Genomic DNA, 23,750 nt, shown 5'->3' with positions numbered 1-23,750 from the left:
GAGCATGCTCTAAGATCCCTCATATAAGGGGTAACAGAAGTCACATGACTGAATGATGATGGTGCTGGTTACAGACGTGCGGCTCATAAATCCAATGCTTCTCATATTAGCGCCATAAATCCTGCGATTGCTGCTCGTTACACACTGAAGCGGCATCACTGTGCACACACATCCTAAATCTCGCCGTATCAGCACTCAATGTTGGGATGTTGTGCAAAATGCAAATAAAGCCGAGATGGAGCCACGATTTTTTATTGATAACAGTAAATGTTTTTAAAGGTTGAACTACAGCAGGGCAGCTGTAGCACTCAGGACCTGCTGGCAGGGCGCTTTCACCGAGAGACTTTCACTGAAAAAGACGTCTGTTTGGAGGCAGCACGTGTTCCTCAAAAATGGAAATGTATTTAAATCCCCGTTTCTCGTCGTTACCTCGTATATGGTGAACTGCGTCCGCAGGTCTGGCTCCGTCCCCTTGTTGTTCATGTGTTTGCGGATGACGGCCTCCATCCCCAGCAGCTCCAGCTTGTCCGTCACATCGTAGAACGAGTCCTGGTCCGGGAGCGCCACCAGAGTCTGAGAAGCACACGGAGGAGTGAGTTTGTACTTCCCAACTTCTGACCTTCTCGCTTACATTTGGAAATTTTGCTTACCTTGTTGATGAGTGTCATGGCAAACACGAGCAGCTCCGTGTCGGCGCCGTTCCTCTCCTCCAGGACCTCCATCATATAACTCCATGGCTTCGCAGCTGCCAGACACACACAAAAACACGTGATCATCATACGGCTGAGCACCTGGTGAAGCTACCCACGTCACATTCAGGGCATCCGTCTAGGAAGAGGTGATAGGTCACATGGAGCAGCTAATGAGAGTAAACGTTACAGACACGTTATATGTGATCTTACATAAAACCATCATCTGCGTTTTTGTGCGCACCTCTCTGTCCAGCCACGGTGTTGACGGCTCTGATGAGCAGAGGACTGTTGGACTCCGAGTACTCCACGAAGACGATGAGCAGCTTCAGGGCAGTTTTCACCACCAGGCGAGACTAAAACAGAAAAACGTGTTGAGTGTTTGACCAGCAGGTGGCATCGCACCACTGCTCTGAGGTCCGAGGACTCACCGAACTTCCCGTCAGCGTGTACAGCCACTGCACCGTCTCGTTGTGGTTGATCACTCCGTTCATGCCGTCCACAAACAGCATGATCTGACTGAGAGCTGAGGACACACAGACAGATGGATGAGCGCTGGCGTTTCCACAGGAGGCTCCAGCAGCTGCAGACTATAATCTGTAGCGCTGACTCAGCTTTCTGTGGGTTTGCTGGACTTGTGAAGCTGAAGCTCCATTTGCATTCTGACCGAACACGAGAGCATGCGCCGATCTGAGCACGCGGCCCCAGGTCTGCGCTTCTGCGCTGGCGCCGTCGGCACGTTCCTAGCGAAAGCGCCAAGTTTCACTGCTGCCACTGTTTGCGTTCCTGTCATTTGGGTGAAATTGTGCCTGCCGGGCAGAAAGTGCTGCAGCTGACACAATAATTTACACATTTGTGCTTCTGGGCTTGTTTTTCCTTTTCCAGTTATACTAAAAGCTTCCAGCTGATCCAAAATGCTGTAATTCAAAGTAACCTCAGTAAGCTTTACAGCAAATCTCACCATTAAAAAACACAACACACATCTAAACTTTGCATCAACTGAACCAATATTCGAGTTCGTCTACTATAACCTTCTGATATTAAATTAAACTAAATCAATTTTCCTGTTAAACTGAAGCTGGTGTTAATGTTCGTGTGTCACTGTAGATCTAAACGCCCGAGCAGGTGGATTACCTGCAGGATTATGAGCTGCGTTAACTAAATAGTCCTACAGTTAAACACAAACCTTCACATCAGGCACGTTCACTGAGTGAATATCTGCTTCAGACAGGCTTCTCACAGATCTGTGTTCAGCCGTGTGACAGCTCAGGCACGATGAAGTTAGAGGAGCGTTTTTGGGATTTACAAATGCTTTTTCGCCTTATGTGATTGACCTCTGTGCTCTGAGCATCTCTGCGCACACGCAAACATTCAAAGGTTTCACAGCCTCCCTTTAATCCTCAGTCAGAGTCGGTGGAGTCTCACCTCTCAGGATGTAGTTCTGGTAGTTGTGGTCGGCCTCCGCCCCGACTTTAATGAAACACGTCAGCCCGTCAGAGGCCACGAACTCTGGAACCAGGTCTTTATCATCCTACAGACAGAAAAGACTCGTTTAGGAGACCGTTCCAGCCGGTGTTACAGAGACAGAGCTCCTGCTGCAGAGGCAGTCACACTGCAGCTTGTTTTTAATACTGAAGTGAAGTCAGACCTTTGTTCCCTGAGGTTAGCCTGCAAGGCAGCAGCTCCTCACAGGTAACAACAGCTCGCACAGACAGAAGCATGAAGCAACACATTAATATGTCAACAGTTAATCTCAAGAACTTCAGGCCAGTTTATGTGCTGACCTTCAGAGTCTGTCGTTTCACAGATATGGCTCATGTGACTTTTGTGCTGTATGTGTTTATATTATCTTTGCTGATGGATTAATATAGAAACAGGATGTCCCCGCAGCTGCTTCTCAGGGTGAAGCCAGTTTCTCATATAATCAAACTCATATAATAATCAAATATTTCCTCATATTTTGCCTTTAAAATGCCAGTGCTGCAGCGTGGGGAAGGCAAGTGTGGGAACGTGGTGCTGAAGTGTATTGTTATGCCTCGAAGTGGCCTCGAGCAGTAAGAAGCCACTCGCTGATGAACTTTGATCAGGAACACCAAACTCGGCTCCTGCAGTCACTTGTTTTCCTAACGTGTGCGTTCTTGTGAGTCTGACTTTGTGTCAGAGTCAGCTGCAGTTACAACATTCATGCCAACGGCCACTGAAGAAATCTGAAGACTGTCTCATAATTACCAGATATTACAGGAACCAGCAGCAGTGTGACCTGTGTGACCCATTTCCTTTAATCATGCAGGATAAACAGATCCGAGAGGGTTGTTCGAATTTTTGTTTGAAGCTTTAAACAGCTGGTTTGCATTTAAGACGTTTTTACATCATCGTAGCCAAAGACACTACATCAGGTGGCTGCCATTAATTATTTCCACTTTTAGAGGAGATTCTTTTTTCTAATGTTAATCAGAATAAACCTAAAAAAATCTACGTAGCAACCAGAGAAACTAAAACTACAGCCACAGAGCAAACAACAGGTGCAGGCGTCTCCCAGGCTCTAGCTCAGACTACTAGACTAGTCTCCAACCTTTTTTGCGCCACGGACCGGTTTATGCCCGACAATATTTTCATGGACCGGCCTTTAAGGTGTCACGGATAAATACAACAAAATAAAACTAGTACCGGTACCGAAAAAAATAAGATTTATTTATAACACACGTAAAAAGACCCAGGAAAACCCGAGTTACCGATAAAAACGATGACAAAAATAACGCTGAAAACCGATAAAAACCCTGAAAACCATACATTTCAGACCTGAGCCTCAACTCTCGCGGCCCGGTACCAAAGACTCACGGACCAGTACCGGTCCGAGGCCCGGGGGTTGGGGACCGCTGTACTAGACGAATGCAATCAAGACCTCAGCTGAAAAGTACAGTATTTTTTGGACTATAAGGCACATTAAGCGAAACAAAACAGTCAGTCAACTTTACTCAACTTGTTCTTTTTGCTTCTTTTACTTCTGTACCATTGATTCATTAATGCTGAATTCTCTGGCAGCTGCTCTGTTCCCATGTTGTTGCAGTATATGAATGACTAACCTCGTATTGTGGATGGATTATCTCAGTTGTTCTCCTGACTGAAGTTTGGTCCGTTTAAAGCATCCTGCCATGCGATTGCATTTGTCCCTAACCATCGGGAACCCTCGAGTTCACTTTTATCCAGTGGAAAAGCGTTAGTTCATCCTCCAGCTTCACTGCTTTATGTTATGCTAACATAGCTGTGTCGCGAGCGATCACGTAGCAACAGCAGCTAGCCCAACTTCAGTAACCCTACAAATGTCACTGCTGTTTAGTTTTCTGTCTTCATTTATGTTGGAAGTGATAACAGAGCTGTACGTTTGATTTTTTTCACAAATCTCTCAGTCAGAACATGCTATATCATGCTTAGGTGGAAGCTAGCGAGTTAACTTCCTGCCAACTTCTAACTCCATTAAATTGAATAAATTCTGTTTTCATGGATGCCTGGATGTTAAACTTAATTGTTACACCTGGTAAAGCAGCAACGCTGATCATTTTATTAAAGACAAAAGAAATTGCACAGGTTTTACCTTTCAGTGATGCTGCAGTGTTTTGGACTTGAAAGGACGGAGTTTAGGACCCAGATTACTCTGGGAGACTCCTGACTATGGTAGCTGTAGTGCTCTGACAATCCATCAAGCAGTGCAGCTTCGTAGCTTACCAAAGACTTACCAAAACATTTTTTGACAGATTGTTAAGCACCGTGTAGCACATAAAATCGGTTCTAGGTCAGTGAGCACAACCAGAATTCATACATAAGGTGCACCGGATTATAAGGCGCACTGTCGATTTTTGAGAAAATGAAAGGATTTTAAGTGCGCCTTATAGTGCGGACAACACGGTAAAATCATTTCACGTGAGTGTAAGCTGAGCTGTGCTTAAACGAGAAGTAAAGTTCTGACAGGTGAGCGTGTTACCTGGAAGAGCTGTTTGAGAGAGAAGAGGGACCGCCGGAGTTCTGGACCCTGGGAGTTGTAAAGTTTCTCTGAAACACAAGGACAGATGCAGGAAGTCACTTCATAACCAGTGGTGACATAAAAACGTCAATACTGTGGAAGTACCACAAGCCTGACTTCAAGTTTTAAGCACAGCACTTAGTACTTAACCTAACTTAACCTACAAAGCTTCCCTTAAACAGAGGATGGAGATGGGGGGGGCTAAAAACAACAATTTCCAGTTTTTTTTACACCCTACCACAGCCTCTGATTTTCTCAGTATCAATGGTATGTTTGAAATGTAGCCGTTCAGAAGAAAAGGCTCATTTCTGATGACACAACAGTTTAAGTGAATCTAAACCAAAATATCGTTCAAATATCATCAATTGCACAAAATCCTCAAACACTCCTTTTACTTTCATTTAAACACAGTGAATCTCTGCAGAGAGCTGAGCAGGAATGACTGATTTCCACTTAGATGAACATTAAGCGTCTTTACTGCTCTTAAACACAGACTACACCTGTGCAGGTGATGTGCACGTACAGATCTCTTTAATCCAGGAGGAGTGGTGCAGGTTTCTGAAATTTGAGTCAGGTCAGATCAGGACTCTCAGGTCCACGACAACACAAACACGAGCAATCAGAAAACAAACAAACCTGCAGTTCATCAAACAAACAGCAGGTGGTGCAAAGAAGCTACAGCAGAGGAGACCACACTCATTAAAAAGCTCAATTAAAATGTGCGTTTTCTGACTCCATTTCCACTGCTCAGTGCACCAACCACAAGCATCTTACAACCAGAATGAATGAGTGAGCCCCTGCAGTTTCAGTTGCATGCTCTGCCTTTAAGCACACTTTGGAATTTCTGTGTGAAACTTGACATTCTGCCCGTGTTAGCCAGTAACTGCTGTTTCAGTTGTAAACAGCACTCAGTCTATAGGAGTGAGCTTGCACTAGTCTCTGCTCAGTTTCATGGTCATGGTCGGTCAGCGACACTGTCATCCACCTGTATGCAAAGCTCCACCAAGGCTCAAATTTTCCTCCACGACAGATGCAAATGGCGTCAAAAAGCATCAAACTGATGTCTCACAATTTTTCGTTACCTTCTTCTGTGAATTTATGAAACTGTAACACAAAAATTAAAGATCAAAGTCAATATCTGGCTCTGAATCAGCTACAATGTAACCAAGACAGACTTCTCAGAAAATTTCATGCAAATCGCTTCATAATCCTAATTACAAACAAGCTGAACCAATCCCGTGTCCTCTTTGGTGACACCAATGACCCCATAAATCTGTGTTCTGACCTTGTTTTGGGGAGCCGGGAGAGGACTTCCTTTCTACTTTTTATTTATTTTTTTAATCTCCCATTAGATGGAGCCTTAGCTTTTTTCTTACAGCAGAACCACAATTAATATGTTCAGGTTTTACTGGTTTCCAGAGTCTGACTGGACCACTGCAGGTTGTGGAAACACTGCCCCCTGTCCTGCAGGCGGCCTCGTAACCACGTGTGAGCCTTCAGGCTCAGGCCTCTTGAGACTGGCACCAAAAATGAGTCAATCCCCACAGACTCCCAAAAAAATCCAACTTCAGCATTAAAAGGCATATTTATAGCCTGGTACAAAATAAATGCATAGTTTCCACTTTAATCACAACAGGACCTTTTTAAAAACACCTGTTTTGGTCAAATCTTAAATTTAAGGGCTTGGCTGCTTTGATTGTGCCGCCGTGATGATACAGGGAGCTCTAACTGCTACACCTCTGAACCGGGCCTCCACACCATGTTTTAGGAACAATTATCTGACAATAACTCTGCTTTCTGTTACAGCTCGTCTAAGAAGTTTGTGCTTTGGTCTCGCATGCACCTGAGAGCTGCGTGCATCTGTTATATACCAGTCAGACACTTTTGGTTGCAATGCGATTTGTGTGTCCACTCAGAGTACTGACCTTAAAGGTCAACACTGTCTGGGACATTAGAAACGTATCAGCATCGTGCTCAGAGACGTCTCCTCTATTCCTCAAGAGCTCTGGGAAATAATCTCAATCTGATGCTGAAGCTAAATAAACTGGAGACAGTTTGAGTGAAAGTAGAGAAACAGAACTGATTATAAGAGTTCATGAGAAACTGACTCTGGAACACAAATCAAAGCAAGGAAAAAAAAAAAAAAAAAGAGGGATATGAAACAGAAATAAATAGAAACACGCAGTAACCAGGGCCTATCGCAGAGGGAGGAAGTCACGGGAGGTGTACGTCGCTACAGCCACATAAACATAAATCACTCCTGAATGGCCCGCGATCACCAGCAGCCGCTCGTACACAAATACTGACTGATCGATTTTATACAAGTGTGATTGGCTGGCAGCTATGACATCTAACCAAAACAAGGAAGTTCAGTGTTTACACGTCAGACAGTTAAGAGCCTCTTTAATGATGAGGGATGTTTGCATGTTATCAAAACACAATCGTGCACAGAGTTCTCTTCAGACGGAGACGGATGTCAGGTGGACGAGCGTGGAGAGACACATTTCCTCCATCGCCCTCGGCGCTACAGTGACGCCAGCCCTGCAGAAATAACAGGGGCTTAATAGAAACTTGTGACGAACAGCTTTGCAGCCTGATGTTAAACGGCTGGAGAAATATTTCAGCGGACGGCGTGACATTTCTAAATCTGACAGAGCCATCCAGAAAAGCTGCTCGTCAGCACGATCAGAAGAAAGCGTCGCAGGAGCGATTCGCGACACCTGCAGGGAAAGTGAGGACACACACCTGCAACGGCCACTTTCATCGGTTTGCATCTGCACTGAGTTTGTACGATGTAATAGCCAGCCTGCAGTTGGCATGGCAACAATCACAACAACAAGACAGAGGATGTTGTGTGTTTGTTGCGAGTCCTGGTTTTAAGATGGTGACAGAGTTGACAGTGGGGTTTCCACCAGAAATATTATGAAGCTTTGAAAGCCTCTACCAGCTACCAGCACTACTTCGACTAAACTGCTTAATTTAAAGGTGAAAATCTGCTTTCAGTCACGCCCTGGAGGACGGGGCTGTGGCCCCCCCACACCCTCTAGCAGATCATTACATGAAGGAACCTTTTAAAAAAACAAAAAACAAGCACGTCCATGCTCACAGGTGTACACACGGGTGATCACACCCACAAACTACACCCTTTTTGGCTCCTACCTCAAAGCACACTGTGTTCTGTTGATCTTATGTGCTGCACAATAATGTTTAACATTTAGTATTTACTGTCATATTCCCATATATCATTGTGATGTTGTTTATTCTATTACTCTTGTTCTCTTCTGCTTGTTTTCTTTTTTCTTTCTCAGCAGGTGATCCAGGTGATTGATATATGCATTTTTTTTTCTCTGCCCGTTCTGTTGGTTTTTGTCTTTTGCCCTTCTCCCCCGTCCCTCTTCTCAGCTGTTTCTCTTTCCCTCTTTCTTTCTCCCCTTCTTTCCCCCAGTCAAGTCTGTCCCGTATTCAGTAAGTGAAAATAAAATAAACAATAAAAGGTGAATCAAATGGACCATTACGGCAAGGCTGGGATGGTCAGTTTGGTAAAGTAAATCCGTTGGGCATCTTTCTTTGCCTTTAGACAACAATTCTGAGGGCAAAAGAGCCAAACGGGACAGGCCAAAAATAAATAAATAAATAAATAAATAAATAAATAAATCCACTATGCAGGTGTCCAAAAGGCAAAAATGGCCACAAAATCTTGGACATGACTGTAATTCGGGCCTATTTTCTGTTGCAGATGCGTACAGATATAGAAGATAAACCTGAATGGTCACGCTCAGGGGGCATCTCTTATCTTAGCTCCTGTCTCTTTAAGGCGACACATGAAAAGCTCCAGCTGTTCTGATTGGTCAGCTGGTTACAGCATACTGTGACCCTGATTTCTTTAGGAGCTGCTGGTTGGTAACCAACGTGCACGATGATAGGAGAATCAGAGCCAGGACAAGTAACACCTCCTGTAGAAGTCCCTCTGTTACTCGGTCACCGATCTCTGATGGTTTGCAGTGGGATGATTTGTTCTTCCCCAAACTTTGCTCCTGTGTCTCACATTAAAGCTGCAGCTGGTGTGTTCGTCTTTCAGAGGCTCAACTGAAACTCCTCAGTGGGCAGAGGCGACTTATCATTTCAAACTAAATTACAGCTGACAGATGAATAGTTGGTGATATTTCAGACAAACAGAGTGAGGGAGATTACAGAGGTGCAGACACAGGCAGGCGGGGGGAGGGGGCCGCTGCTGGGTTCCTGTCAGCGGACACGAACACAAATAAAGCTCAATCTGAGGAGCTTTACCAACGTCCGCCCCGACGGCCTCCTGCAGCTCTGAGGCTTAAAACAAAGGCTCCAATCAGCCCAGAGTCAGTCTGCACATCTGGGATGACAAAGATGGAGCTGAATGGAAACAAGTCCTAAAATATTTCACAACCGCTCCAGTGTTTCACCACAGAGCCAAAAATAAAAAAGATGACGTCAGAGGGGTGAGTGTTCGCTTCACCACAGAGTCACAGGAGCCACTCTAGCTCCAGTTTGCTGAGGGAACCAATACTGGTCTAGCTCTCGAAGACTGGAGTTGGACACCCCTGCCCATCAATAATACAAAGAATAACCCAACAATCAAATAACCCCCTATGAGCAAAGACTCTGGTGACAGTGGGAATGAAAAACTCCCTTTTAACAGGAAGAAACCTCCAGCAGAACCAGGCTCAGGGAGGGGCGGGGCCATCTGAAGTGACTGGTTGGGGTGAGAGAAGGAAGACATGCTGTGGAACAGAGGCAGAGATGAATAATAACTGATGATTACATGCAGAGTGGTGTGTAAGCTCATAGAGTGAAAAAGAAACAGTGCATCATGGGAAGCCGCCAGCAGCCTACACATATTGCAGCATAAGTAAGGGAGGATTCAGGGTCACGTGATCCAGGCTGTGCTCTCACCTATGTGTGCGTTCAATACTTTTAATTATGTACTACAAATATTAGAAGATGTGTCATATTTTTAATGACTGGCTGAGGAAGACCATGAAAATCAGACGCCGCCCTGTGTCACAGCTCAGGCCCAACATGCTCCTGTACTTGATCCCACCAACAATATGTTAGCCTAATGCTGAAGAGGCAGAGTGGGGAGCAGCAGGCTGGAGGCGTACTAAGAGCATGAATCCTGAACTCAGAGAGTCAGCAGAGAAAGCCAGGCTTGTTTACTGACACAGCGAGCTGCAGTTCTGTAGCTCACATTAAGACTCAGGTAATATTCTGACCCGGGTCAGACTGGGCTGTCCGCCCTCTGGAAGCACTGCACTTCACCGCTGCAGACCATTAACATTAGCATCCTGGCGGGAAACATCTTAACCTGGTTCGGGAACAGCACCATGCAGGACAGACGAGCTCTACAGAGGGTTGTGCGGTCAGCTGAGCGCACCATCCGCTCCGAGCTCCCTGACCTGCACTCAATCTACAGCAGGCGGTGCTGGACCAAGGCCAGGAAGATGGTGAAGGACCTCAGCCATCCCAACAACAGACTGTTCTCTCTGCTGAGGTCAGGAAAGCGATTCCGCTCCCTGAAGACCAACACAGAGAGACTGAGGAGGAGCTTATTCATAGCCTTTCCTTTTTTTGTTTTCTTTAGGTCACGAGCAGTTGTCCAAGCATTTCACTACATATCGTACTGTGTATGACTGTGTACGTGACAAATAAAATTTGAATTTGAAATTTGAAGATAACCATCAGGCGGCTGCCTGCACAGTTACATGGAAACCCAAAATCAAACACGCGCAGTAAGAAAAATGTGGAAGACTCCGGCAACTTGAGTCAAATACAGTCCAACCGCCTCTCCCACAAAGCTGCAGTCACACCTGAGTGCAGTCACACCTGCAAGCCTCTACAGACTCGCTTACCCTGTCAGTGACCTTGAAACCTGCCCGGCGACACGAACAGGATCAACGGGAAGTCACAGCCCCTGGTCATTTTTCGCATTAGTATTCCCCCCCCCCCAACAACAACAACAACCAAGTAACTTAAGCCACACAACTTCCACCCAGAAAACACTTGACCTGTAATGTGCTGATCTCCGTTCCTGGCAGTAATAAATAACACTTTTAAGCAACGTTACTGTGGATCTACCCGACACGCAGCTGGTAGATCCACAGTCAGATATTTAAGGATGGGAAAAAAAAAGCAAAGCAGGCTGCAGGTTTTAATTATCTGTTCATTTAAAAAACTGGTCAGCTTTAGCTCCCAACAAACAACAAATACTTCCTGCAAATACTAACAGAAGAATACAACCCCGCCAAAATAAAGCCAACAATCAATGCCTTGCGATGATTGATGGGATGCATTTAATCCTGCTTATTTTCTCTACATTTCTATTTTTGGCACTCTGCTAGAATAACTTCATGACTGAGTTACAGCTAAAAATCCCAAAATATCATGGAGCCCGTTTGAGTAACCAGCAGTTTCTTTCTCTCACGTTTGCTCTGTTTACTATCCAGAATCAGTACTTAATATTTCCTTCTATTATGGAGCAAAAGTATTGATCTGTTATAGCAACAAGGAAGTGGTTCCACCTCTAATTATATCTTTCTACTTCCTGTCTGCACAGGAAATGAGGTTGTGTCCCGCTATATAGAGAGACATTTCCTGCCTGCACCTGTAGTTTATCACACATATAAACAGCTTTCCATCACATTTCTAACGTGATGAAGAGATGAAGGAGCGAACTGGAACAGTTCTCCTGCACTGACCTCAGATCAGCCCTTTAAACCTGCTGAGCTAACAAACAGCTACGACTTGTGAGCCATTTAATGCTGCATGCCATTTAGCTCCAAAGACTTTTGAAGGCGTTTTTAATCTGATGTGTGCAGTGGACACGGTCCTGCTTTGGACCTGAGTTTAAAGAACCGTTCAGTCTGCTGTATTCAGCTTTCGTGTGTATCTGCAACTGTTGCAGCGCTTCGATGTAACGAAGCACACGACATGCTGTGTATCAGGTGAAAACGTGTGAGCTCCTCGTAGCTTATCCAAGATTATTTGTTGTCACTGAGAACGTCAGCACCTGTTGACAGCAGCTCAAGATAAAACGCTTAAAGTTACTTCTGTCTCTCAGAGGACCGCGAGTCACTCAGACACCCATCTTTGACCCAAGATGGCCACCAGACAGCCACAGTTTCACTGCCGCGGCCGAGCATCGAGGAGGGAACGTGCCGGGATTATAGAGAGCTATAACTGCTCTATGATGCAGCGCAGACGCAGCTGCTGAAATTCCTCCGTCCTGACTGAACTCCCACACTTAGACTGCGTGAAGGGCAAAGGATTCATGTTGCTTTTCCACCAAGATCAGACCAACTCGTTCTGACAAACAGAAAATCATTTCAAGTCTGTTTCACCCTCACGCTGGCAGCAGGGAAATAAATAAACAGGTGAAATACAAAAAAAACAAAACAAAAAATAAATTAAAATCAGCTGACCCACTGGTTTGCTTACATCCGTCTGACCTGATGTGAAACTTACTGAGAACCTCAGACACATTTCAGCTCTTATTTTGTTGGATTTTATTTACAAAAAAAAAAAAAAAAAAAAAAAAAAAAAAAAAAAAAGCATTTTAAGAGTTGAATGTAAGAACTACAGAACCGTCTCACTGGATGTCTGTTGGTTTTTAGCTACAAACTATTCACATTGTTTTATATGATCGTGAGGTTTAGACTGAAACAGCAGACTGGAAACATTATTTACAACTTTATGAATCAAATTTAAGGTTTAATATTCTTGAAGTCTTTAAGAAGTCAGACATGTTAATATGAGGCCAAATCTGAAGCTTGATTTATAGCACTGCTTTAAATCTACAGTCCAGCCTGATGTGCAGATTCACAGAGACATCAGTGCAATGCAGACTGTAACTGTGGGTCTGTCTAGTAGTAATATGAACACGGTATAATGATAATGTAAAATGACTAAGTCTCTGTGGAACAAGCTGTAACTGACAGGCTTGCTGTCTGGTCTGTCCTGAAGTCCCGAATTTTACAAAACATATTCTATCATTTGGAAAAGTTCTTTTCATGTATTTGTGTGATTACGGCACTTTGGAGCAGAGGCAGTGTTGCAGTCTCCGGTTCACATCCCGTGCTCTTTCACATTAGCATGCTGGATTCCCTGCTGAGGCTCCAATTTGCTGTGCACCACGTCGGCTTTAGTAACTTCTCAAAAATGGCACATTTGGTTTGACGGTCATTCAGCAGTCCAGCTGAAGCAGTGAGTCGGGTCCCTTTCACAGAAGTTTGTCTTGTTTTTGTTTCCTTCAGCTGCTTTTGTTTGATTTTCTCTGTTTATTCCCTGGTAAATGTCACCTTCCTCCCTGTGAATCAGGCCCACTGAAGTGTTAATCAGTGCATCTGCATGAATGCGGATACAGCAGGCCGGAACCACGGATCTGAAGAACTGCATTCACTAACGACCATCAGAGTCTTCTTTGAGTCGAAGGAAACGTCAGACAGGCAGAGGGACACAATGGGAAGAGGTCAAACGGTGCTTTCGGTGTGTTGACGTTTTTCTCCGGCAGCAGCGAGCAGATGCAGCAGAGCATGAGCGATTCTTGTTCTGTGTAAATAAAGCTTGTTTACATCCGTCTGTCGGAGACAAAAACACATTTCTAGAGATTTATTTTTCAAGCGTTCCTCATAAATAAAGCCCATCAGACTGCAACAGCAGGGCCCTCGTTGAGCTGATTAACGAGCATGATAGCGATGACTGAAACAGAGGGACACTGGGAAGGATTCCTGTGTTTGTCCTGTGGAGACAGGAAGTGAGCTACATTATCTCAGCGTGGTATTTCCTGTTAGTGTGAGCGTTGCTAATTGAGTCCAAGCCCAAAAGGGAAGAAGCTAACTAAAATCTTCAAAAGCATAATTTACTATAAAAAGTATCAATATAAGCAAAGGCATGTGATCTCAGAGAAGCCATGATTGTAGTTTTCTCCTGACTGCATGGCGTGGAGCTCACGCTGAACACGATTCAAATAACTTTGCTTAAACTAGAAGAAAAGGATTTCCCCGAGAGACAATCAGCTCGTCAATCAGCTGGAAGGAGTCAAATAATTGTGTTTAGCTTCTTGAAAATAAGATTTAATGCTTTTTTGGTCCCACGTGACAGGTAACTGAACATTTTTGGGTTTTGGAAACAGGGACACGTTCCTAATTTTTTAACTTACCGGTAGTATAGACAAAAGATCCAACAAGGAAGTAAAGACGGGAGTTTAATGAATTTAATGGGCAAACTGAGATGATATCAGGCTAACATTCACTTCTGGGATGTTTTTAGCTTTGCAGATGTGAAGATTTGATGTTTTTCATTTGCCATTGTTTTTTCTGATGACTGGGTGGACTGAGTGGCACTTTATTCTATTTCTGACATCGACAAAGACTCTTTGCAAGAAGGAAACAATGGCTGGTTGCAAACCTCAGAGTATATTTAGAGCTGACACAGCCCAGACTCTGTTTGAAATGTACAATTATTATGAAATAAACATTTTATTTTTAAGTGACATATCTGCTGATTTTTTTCCCCCCTCTGAATCTTTGATGCTTTTTCATTTTCCTCTCACAAAGTCAAAGACGTCATCTTGGACTTTACAGAGAAGCAGTTTTAGAAGATTTGGTAATAAACAAAATGTGATCTGAACTCATGATCAGGAACGCCAAGTAAGTGTGTCAACATCCAAGCAGCCGCCACAAAGCAGGGAAGGAAGCACAGTCAGTGCATTATTGATGACATCATCACGCCGCGAGCCAACAGGACACACAGACAGACACACAGCATTGCTGGAAAAATGGCACTATGAGCTTCATGTAGAGTCTTGTCAGGATGTGACTTTAAGGTTCAGGTTGAGACAGGTGACCAAAAAGAAACACATACATGTTTTTACCTGCAAGTTTTACAGTAGTTGGCAAACTTAAACCTGAATCTGTGTCTAACCTAAACCCTGAAACCAGGTCTGAACCCTCCGAGGGTCCCAGTGGAAGGACGTGGCATCCTCGTAATGTGTTAATCTCCTCCTGTGGGCTTCAAACTGATCCCAGAACAGTCGTGTTGCAGTGCTATTTTACTTCATAAAGAAGCAGATAAAGAAATGGATCATTCTCAGTCTAATAAGACTGGTTCTACAGAGAGAAACAAAAGGTAAGCTCTGTGAGCTATCCGTCCTCGCTGGAGTGACAATCACAAACAAATCACAGCGAGGGTTCCAAGGAGTACACATTCTGGGAAATCCCCTCCGGAGCAGGAAGGGTGGGGTCATGCCAGGCAGCACGGGAAGGAGGAAGGGAATAAGTGGCTGACAGCGGGAACTCTGGGAAAGTTCAGCATTTCCCAGGAGAGGAGATTCTGACCAACTGAAGTCAGACCTCAGCAGCTACCAGAGAAACGGACACTGATCTCAACAAACAGTCTGAAGTCTGAAGCTGTTCACAGGATCCTGAGATTCAAAGACACACAATAACAAAGAGATGCATAACAATTAAAGAGACACAAACGGAAAAAGCTAAGTGTAGTTGATGAATCTCAGGGCTCCTCTGTGTCATTTAACAGCCACTGGATCCTCTGAGATCGTTTCACACTCAGCCTGCAGAACCTGATTGTTTCAAAAACGCCTTAAAGGAAATGAAAATGACAAATTTGGAGTCAGAATAATGCAAAACAAAGACAACAGAGAGACGCACTGGTCTTCTGAACAGAACTACTCCATCTACAGGTGGAAGCTTTTTGAAGAATGCATTTTAATGATGAGTTTATGGCAAAACACAGTGCCACTAAACACAGTTATGTGTAGTTTATGAGTGCGATTGTCTCAGGATGTCCTCTGGGTCATTTGACTGGAACACAGTCTCTCCCGTTTCTCACTCTGCCTGCAGAACTTTCCAGCATTGTTTCAAAACTCTTAAAGAAAATGAAAGCGAAGGCTTTCTACCTCCGGCTCCGTCCTTTCTGACGCTGGCGTGTCCAGCTGCTGCGAGCAGCAACACCACAGGCGCAGATAAGGGCAGAAAAGGGCTAAAAATAAAAACCCCAAAACCAGAGTGGAGCTTTGGTCTGCTGGGATGAAAACAGCTACAAACACAGAAGTGTTCAGTGAACCGCCGAGAGGCTCGGAAGACCATTTTAAACAACCATCGTGCCCAAAGCCAAGACGCAGTCAGCAACAATAAATAATCAGCCACACGCAGAGCAAGAGTGCAGATGAGGTGAATCCGCTCAGTTTGAGCTGCTTCACGTTGTCTGTATTCACTGGTGTACACCACTCTGGAAAGGTTTTAAGTAACAACCACAGGGAGGCTTTTAGACCGCGACGTGAACGCAAACACGCAACTAAATTTCCATTTACACCACATCAGGATCGAACTGTAGAAATAAATAATAATAATAATAATAATAAATTGCATTGATATAGCGCTTTTCGGGGCCCTCAAAGCGCTTTACAATACCACTATTCATTCACTCTCACATTCACACACTGGTGGAGGCAGCTACAGTTGTAGCCACAGCTGCCCTGGGGCAGACTGACAGAAGCGAGGCTGCCATATTGCACCATCGGCCCCTCTGACCATCACCAGTAGGCAACAGGTGAAGTGTCTTGCCAAAGGACACAACGGCCGAGCCGGGGATCGAACCGGCAACCTTCCGATTACAAGACGAGCGCCCAACTCTTTGACGATACCCACAGATTTATTTTACACAAACTGCTCTGGTGTATAAACAGACACTGTCCTCATTTTAACATGGACAACCCCCGCCTAATATGCATTTACTTCTTTGCATATACGTCATTCTCATATTGAAATATTGACGTCCGTAATATCGTCCTCAGGAAGTTCTCTTAAAGACAGTGGAGCCAAAACTGCTTATTTCAGACAGAATGAACTGATAGGTTCAGTATAAAATAAAGTTTTATTTTATTTTATTTATGAGTAGCAAAGTATGCAAAGCTACTATATACTAGTCAGCGACTAAAAATATAAAGCTGGAAACCGGGACAACGGGTCCCCAAATGTGTTCCTGACAGACAGACAGCAAATACAACAAAGTGACCAACAATAAAAGCAGGTGGTGCAGATCTCTTATACATGTCCTTATATGCCCTCATTTAATGTTCATGTTTCTTTTTTCCACTTGAAAACCAGAAAGTGAGAGCCAATCAGAAAGTTAATTTAAAGTGGGCGGGGCTAAACTGGCTCATTTCAGACAAAGGATGAACTCAGAGCAAGGCCCAATGTAAGATGATTAAGGAGGATTATGATCTGCGACTCATGCAGAGCTATTCTAGTAGGGCCCTCTAATAGCGTTACATAAATGACTTCCTGTTTGACTCACAATTAAACAACATGACTAAGAAGAAAAAGCCAGCTGGTGTCCAGAGATGAGACTCATTAACCTGCAGAACCCAGAGAGCCGGTCTTTAAACGATCAGCAGCAGGCTGAAGCACTTTAAACCGCGCTCTCCGTTTATAAACAACAACAAACAATAGAGTATAAATAGATCACTCAGCCTCTTTGTTTACAAACAATAAAAAGTTAAATATTTGCAGGCTCTGCCCCTCGCTGAGCTCCTCGGGGATTTCTGATGATTACCAGTCATGAGCCGGTCTATGAGCCGTTCAGCACGCAGCCACACCCAGCATGCACCTGCTGCAGCCCGGTGGCTGTGTTTGATTTGGATCCATCAGTGTGTGCACCGGATGGTGCGCTGGCAGCGATTAATTAGAGGAAGGCACAACAGTTTCTTTAAACTTATGCCAAGCTAATGCCTCAAAATGTGCCTTCCTTTACTCTGTGCTTGCCCCCCCACCACATCCTGATAGTCCGCGCCAGGTCGTCTTTAAGTCTGCGAGTAGGTGTGTCACTTCCATCACGGTGCTGACAGATGAGAAACCTTAAAGTTTAAAACTTATAATATCTGATAGCTTTGAGGAAAATAAAACAAACAGGTTTGATCATGCTGACCACCAACAGGAACAGCAGGCTTCATATTACAGGTCTCATGCTTAGGTCAGCTCCACGTGACTGTGGAGGTTTAAAACTGGTACAACAACACCCCTGACAGAGGTCAGAGGTCACAGAAGGAATATAACCAGACACGCAGTGAGTAGAGGAAACGAGAGCAAAGGGAAGCTTTTAGAGATGGCATGAAAAGGTAAATCAAAGGACAGGATGTACAGAAAGTGCTAATACTGCCGTGACTGATAACTGATTCACTTCACCTCGCGCTTTCCCAGTGAGCTCAGATGTAAACTGGTTTATGTGAAAACATTTAAATAAATCAGAGGGGTAGACTGATGTTCAACACAGCCAGGCTCTCCTTGTGTTAGCTGGCTCGACAAAACCTAAAATCATATTTGAGATAACGGTGCGATGATAGTGGTTATCATCTTTCTCTGCTAATCCCTGCATCCTGGGTGGCTGTAGCCCAGGAGGCGGAGCAGGTCATCTGCTAATCAGAAGGTTGGTGGGTTGATTTGATCCAGTCTGCGTGCCAAATATCCTTGGACAAGATACTAACCCAGAGTTACTACAAATGTGTGAATGTTAGATAGAAAGCACTGGCATAGAAAAAGTCTATAAAGAACATAAAAATAAAAATGTAACACTGCTGCAAATAAGACGAGAGGTTCATACTGCAGAAAATCATCAATCTGGTGATTACAGAGTTGCACAGAGCAGATAAAAAAAACCTTTTAATTCGAGGCAAACACTCCCACTGGTGACGGCTAAAACTTAATATTTAAATGGATCCAGTTTAAACTTGCTGTCCTGCAGCCTAATAAAGGAGATGACTGCACAGGTGTTCCTGATGGTTTCTGTGATTTCAGCAGCGTGAAAGCGATGAAGAGTTTAATTTTATGCACAGAATAAGTATCAGAACATTTAAATACTTCCTGCATCACCAACTCCGTACATGCACAGCTCACTGACAAGTTTGCAGTCTAAGTTTATAGCTGGTGCCATGTTAGTAAGGTACAGGTGAAATGGAAAGCCTGAAGATAACCTGATCCCAACCAGCTCCTGCATTCAGCGCGAGTTACCACAGGGATCTAAGACGGTAAAAACCACAGAAAGCTCCGACTTTAACCTCGCGATAGCATTACTCTCGCTTGTCAAATACACTCCTCGGGACTGAAACGAGACAAGCAGGAGCCACGACTTCATTCAGTTTCTGAAGATGAAATCGGCGATAAACGAGGCTGCTGTGAGGAAACCGCTGGATGAAATGAGTGATATCATCAGGAGATCCACAATATTTCCTAACATAGTCCTGACACTCTTCAACATGCCCGCGCTCCTCCTCCTGTTGTAAACGTAACCAGGACGAGTCCGGACAGGAGCTCGTCTTCTCAAGCCGATCCGTTTCCATGGAAACCTCAATGGGAGATTTTTTTCTGGTCTTAAAAATTCTGCAGAGTCAGACTTTAGTTGGAGCTCGCCTGAAGTGAGAAGAGTCATGCTAATCCTGTCTTACTCACATTCACAGCAGTGAGCTCCCTGTGGGGTCAGTCTGCAGGAAACTACATTTCCCAAAATGCACTTAAAACCATGAAGCTTTTAAAGACTTTCAGCCTTCCAGCAGCCTGCTCAGAGGACACCTCTGATCCCTGTAAACAAGCTTCAGAGGAGCTACTGCTAACCTTTCCCGATGTTCAGCACCTTCAACAAATAAAACAACAGCCGAGTAAAACTCTAAACCTGAGCTCCACTTCATGTGGAGAAAGTAACCGCTGTATTTTCTAAGCTGCAGACTCAGAGGGAGGAAATCCTCCCAGCTGAGTGCAACACGTCACCGTGGTGGAAGATGGCGAGAGTTTCCCCTGAGTCATCACTCCTGTGCTGCAGGAGAGGACGGAGGGAAAAAGTAAAGCAGAAGACTGAGGACATAATTACCCAGGATGGAGTGAACACGAACAGAGAGCTGAGTCCTCAGAATCAGGATGGGCTTCCTTCCTTTCCTGTGGAAAAATAAGAAACCGTTTGAGTTCAGAACAAAAAACAGTCACGACTCAGAGTTCAGGTTCAGTCAGAGCAGCCAGCTCCGTGACAGACATCTAACCAGATTAACTTTTGTGTAATCGAATCATCGTACGAGAGGGACATGGCACTCAAAGAGTCCCGAGTTGGCATATTTGAGAGAACACAGAGTCAGTAAAGACGATGGAAGAAGAACCTCCAAAGTGGGTTTTATCAGATCTGAGTGCAGTTTTCACAAAGACTTGCTTCTACAAGGAGTCCTGATCCACTGTCAGTGTGATCAGTGTGTGCAGACAGCTGGTCTGAGGTGATCCCAGAACAGCTAAGTTTCCACATACAGTCAGACTGCGGCATGCTGGGATTAGAGTATGGAAAGAACGACAGCATGAAGGTATGGAAAGAATGAGAGCGAGAAAGAAGGAGAAACGGGAGAAGGGAAGATGTAAAGGTGGGCGTGTTTGTCTGGAGGCTAAAAGAGGAATACGTTTTTCAGACGCTCTTACAGCATCACACAGAGTTTACACTGCTGGACACACACAGTCACCAAGCAGCTATAATGTGTTTCAGTTCCACATCACTGAAATGAATGTGATTCTTCACAGAAAGAAGATCCAGTCTGAGGCCTGGATTTGAACCCAGATACTCCAGCTTCCTCCCACAGTCCAAAGACCTGCATCAGGCTAGGAAGACCAACCATAGGTGTGCAGGGTTATCTGTGCACTTTAGTCCTGTGACAGACTGACCTGTCCAGGGTGTCCTGGGCCTCCTGCCCTGTGACAGCTATGATAGGCTCAACCGCCTCCTAACCCTGAATGGGATAAGTGGAAGAAAACTTATCCCACTAATTCTACTTCTTTTACTCCTTTTATGCATTATTTTGATTATTCATATTTCTATTACCTCTACCAAGGAAGTTGTGTTTTTGCTGCTCCTGTCTGTAGACACGAAGTTTTGATCGGTGACGAGCGGGGTCATGTTAACAATTGATTAAAAAAATGGCTTCCATCCCCCGAGGTCTTTGTGGTTAACTTCATGATTTATTGGCTGAAAATTGACGACAACTTACAAGCGTGCTGTCTGTTGGCAACATGTGAAAAGTATAAATTTAAAATATCACCTTCAAGGTCAACAGATGGATCCGAAGGTCAAAGCGATGATGCCATACAGAGTGATTTAAACCCATGTTTCTGACTCAGACAACGTTTACATGCATAGGGATTCTAAATATCACTCTGGACCTCTGAGCTTCAGATGTATATTTTAAAATTGTTATTATTTTTATATAAAATAAAATAGCAATCATCTTTAATAATTAAATTTAAAATGGTACTTCCTGTGATCTCACTTTCACATTTCACACCTGCCTTTTTTAACCCCCCAGAATGTTTTACACCTTTAAAGACAGTGTTGGCAAGAGTGTATAGTATATACAGCATAAGCTCAAATTATTCCAGTGCATCTTAGCTGATGTCACAATTGGGCATCATCGTTATACTCTGAGGCACGTACGTTTTCGGGCAGCCGGTCAGTATGAAGCCGCCGCCTGCAGCGAGCAAAGCGTTTAAAGCGCCCGACGACAAAAACTGTTTTCACTTATTTATCACTAAACGTTGTGGAGATACAGAAATTCTTTTATTGCTGCCATATAATCTGCATCATTATAACTGCATTGATAACATTCTTTACAGCATTATTTCATGTAATAATATTTCTCACAGTATTGATACTGCATTACAGTTGTTTATTGAAGATGTTCATATGAGGATCCTTCCATTATGTTAACTTTTATTACAAGTACGGTTGGAAGTATTTTATACACATTGCATATCTGTGCTTACTTTGAGTTGATGTTCGGTTCATTAAGGGTTTTAAGCTTCACTGGCGTGACTTTCCAGGTGATACATGCTGAGGGAAACTAGAACATAGAAGGATAACTGCAATGCATGCTTACAGTACATGTATATAATTTAGGAATGTGTCAGGCCTGAGGCCTTAACCCATTTGGAGTCTTACTATATTTTACTTTACTTGGCAACAGATGATCAGAGTCAATAATCAGCCTCAGAGATCCTGAGGGCTTGAAGTTTTATTACCTTGTATGGAAGGTGTTACAGAAAAGAGAAGTTCTATGTCTGCTTATAGCTATTAAAGACGTACAAGATGTACGATTAACTGTGACTAATGTCGCGTGTACCCCACTGCTTTATAAGTGTCCACCACATGCATTTTGGTCAGAAGACATATGTTGATGTTTTCTCCGGGCTGTTTGATTGCACTTTTCTGGGGCCTCCGTGGTTTGTGACACTGCTCTGCATTGATCGATTTCGCGACAACGTGTAAACAACTTTTACTAAACAATCAATGTTACACATGTACTATATGAACATAATTAAAATGAATAATAACAATAGTACTTTAAATTACATAAAGTGTATTATAATGAGTAATGGTAAACTACTATTGTTTTATAATAAGGATAAAAATGTGCTTTGTCTTTATTTTAACTTGGCTATTTTTCCCCATATAATTTTTTATTTTATTTTAATACTTGAGTATGTTGTTGACAGCGTTCGTCTTGGTCTGTGTGGGTCCAGTGCTTCTTTTCTCTGTTTGTGGGGTTACAAGGACGGCATGTCTCTGCATGACATGTTTGGCTGCAGTCATGTTCCCAATAAACACACACACACACACACACACACACACACACACACACACACGCTTTTCTTACGCCACATCTTCGTAGAAGCTCTCCAGCTCGTCTCGCTGCTCAGCCAGAGAAGAGTCCAGGTCCAGATAGTTTCCACTGGGAGACAGCTGGAGGGTGCAGTCTTCCAGCTGATGGACACACAGACAGAGACATATGTGAAGATCAAGTTTAACCAATGCTGAATCACGACAGAGCTCAGCTGTGAACAGATTTGTTTGTGTGTGAAAAGCCGAGGCAGAGCGAGGGACACCGATCTCTGGTGTCAGTAGAAACCGATCCTGCAGCCGCTGCTGCAAACAAACAAAACTGACTCGACCGGTTTAGCCGATGAGGTCTGTGGATCTTTGCCTCTATATTCATGTGGGAGAAAGTAATCTGCCCGGATACTGGCTAATCTGGATGAGTCTCACACTAAAGCTGCACCCAGATTTCTAAAGGATCATCCAGCCTCATAAAGCTGAAGACATTTTGAGATTTGGTAACTAATGCGAGGACACCTGCTGTCCGAATAAATCACAGACTGAAAACAGTCACATTTATGGCAAATACAACAAGATGCAACAATCCTCCAATATCAGGAGTCACACTTTATGCAAAAACTCACCAAAATTTAAGCCACCAACTTCAATTAGCTGATCAATAACAGCTTTTCTGGACGATTGATTCATGCATTTATTTACAGCACAGTGTAGGACAGCTGTAGATCCGATGCTTGGCTGCAACTTCTATTTTGTGTCAACTCTAAAGCCACAGGACAAGAAAAACTCCTGACGTTGATTTACTCCAGGATCACATCGATCCATGTTGTCCTGCGTCAGAGAGAAATGCCATTTATACTTCAATATATTTATTATATTCTTGTTAAAAACAATGGAGTCCCGGTGTATCAATGTAATGTAATGAGACAATGCTGTCAGATTCAACAGCGGCAGAAAACACTCGACTGTTGTGCCGATGCTTTAGCTCAAACAAATGCGATTCCTCCACCGTCGTTTCTGCACAACGCCCGATTTTACTGAATTTACATGACATGTAAATCTTCTGGCTGACTGGAAAAATAAAGACAAAGCGAATTATCAAGAATTAACCACGACCATTATAAAGCAGGACCGTATAACAACTCTATTGTACTTGTATATAAATAATTCATAACAATGGGCATCTCAGGACACTTTATATTATAGGAAGGTACCGATCCAACATCGTTCAACAGACGTAGTGGTTCAGTGGGAGAAACGTTTCATCACTGATCCGAGTGCTTTGTTCAGTCTCAGCTGACTGCAGGTTTCCAACCTTATAAACAGGACATTCGCACAATGACTGAAACCAGCCCCTCACTTGGCTCAGT

At 43.8% G+C, this 23,750-nt stretch overlaps 1 protein-coding gene across 7 annotated transcripts in view; it reads right to left on the bottom strand.

Annotated features, from left to right (window-relative positions):
• The window catches only part of fhod1 (formin homology 2 domain containing 1), a 52,211-nt gene that overhangs the window by 17,954 nt on the left and 10,507 nt on the right, over nucleotides 1–23,750 (bottom strand). For 6 of the 7 annotated variants that reach the window (XM_086296693.1, XM_086296781.1, XM_086296864.1 and 3 more), the window contains exons 2-9: nucleotides 22,424–22,530; nucleotides 19,612–19,676; nucleotides 4,669–4,736; nucleotides 2,115–2,220; nucleotides 1,121–1,215; nucleotides 934–1,045; nucleotides 651–745; nucleotides 430–573 (exon numbers count right to left, since the gene is read on the bottom strand). In XM_086296693.1, the coding sequence (XP_086152819.1) occupies nucleotides 430–573; nucleotides 651–745; nucleotides 934–1,045; nucleotides 1,121–1,215; nucleotides 2,115–2,220; nucleotides 4,669–4,736; nucleotides 19,612–19,676; nucleotides 22,424–22,530 (792 nt within the window). Of the gene's footprint in view, nucleotides 1–429; nucleotides 574–650; nucleotides 746–933; nucleotides 1,046–1,120; nucleotides 1,216–2,114; nucleotides 2,221–4,281; nucleotides 4,326–4,668; nucleotides 4,737–19,611; nucleotides 19,677–22,423; nucleotides 22,531–23,750 lie in introns of those variants that run through there. The other variant, XM_086297210.1, reaches the window with a different exon arrangement.

Source organism: Aulonocara sp. 'chitande type north' Nkhata Bay, linkage group LG1, assembly GCF_057382095.1.
Source record: "Aulonocara sp. 'chitande type north' Nkhata Bay isolate Kocher_YH1m ecotype deep benthic linkage group LG1, A_spYH_male_GT1.1, whole genome shotgun sequence".
NCBI lineage: Eukaryota > Metazoa > Chordata > Actinopteri > Cichliformes > Cichlidae > Aulonocara > Aulonocara sp. 'chitande type north' Nkhata Bay.
Note: the sequence above shows the minus strand (reverse complement) of the source record. Positions and strands in the feature narration are given on the sequence as shown.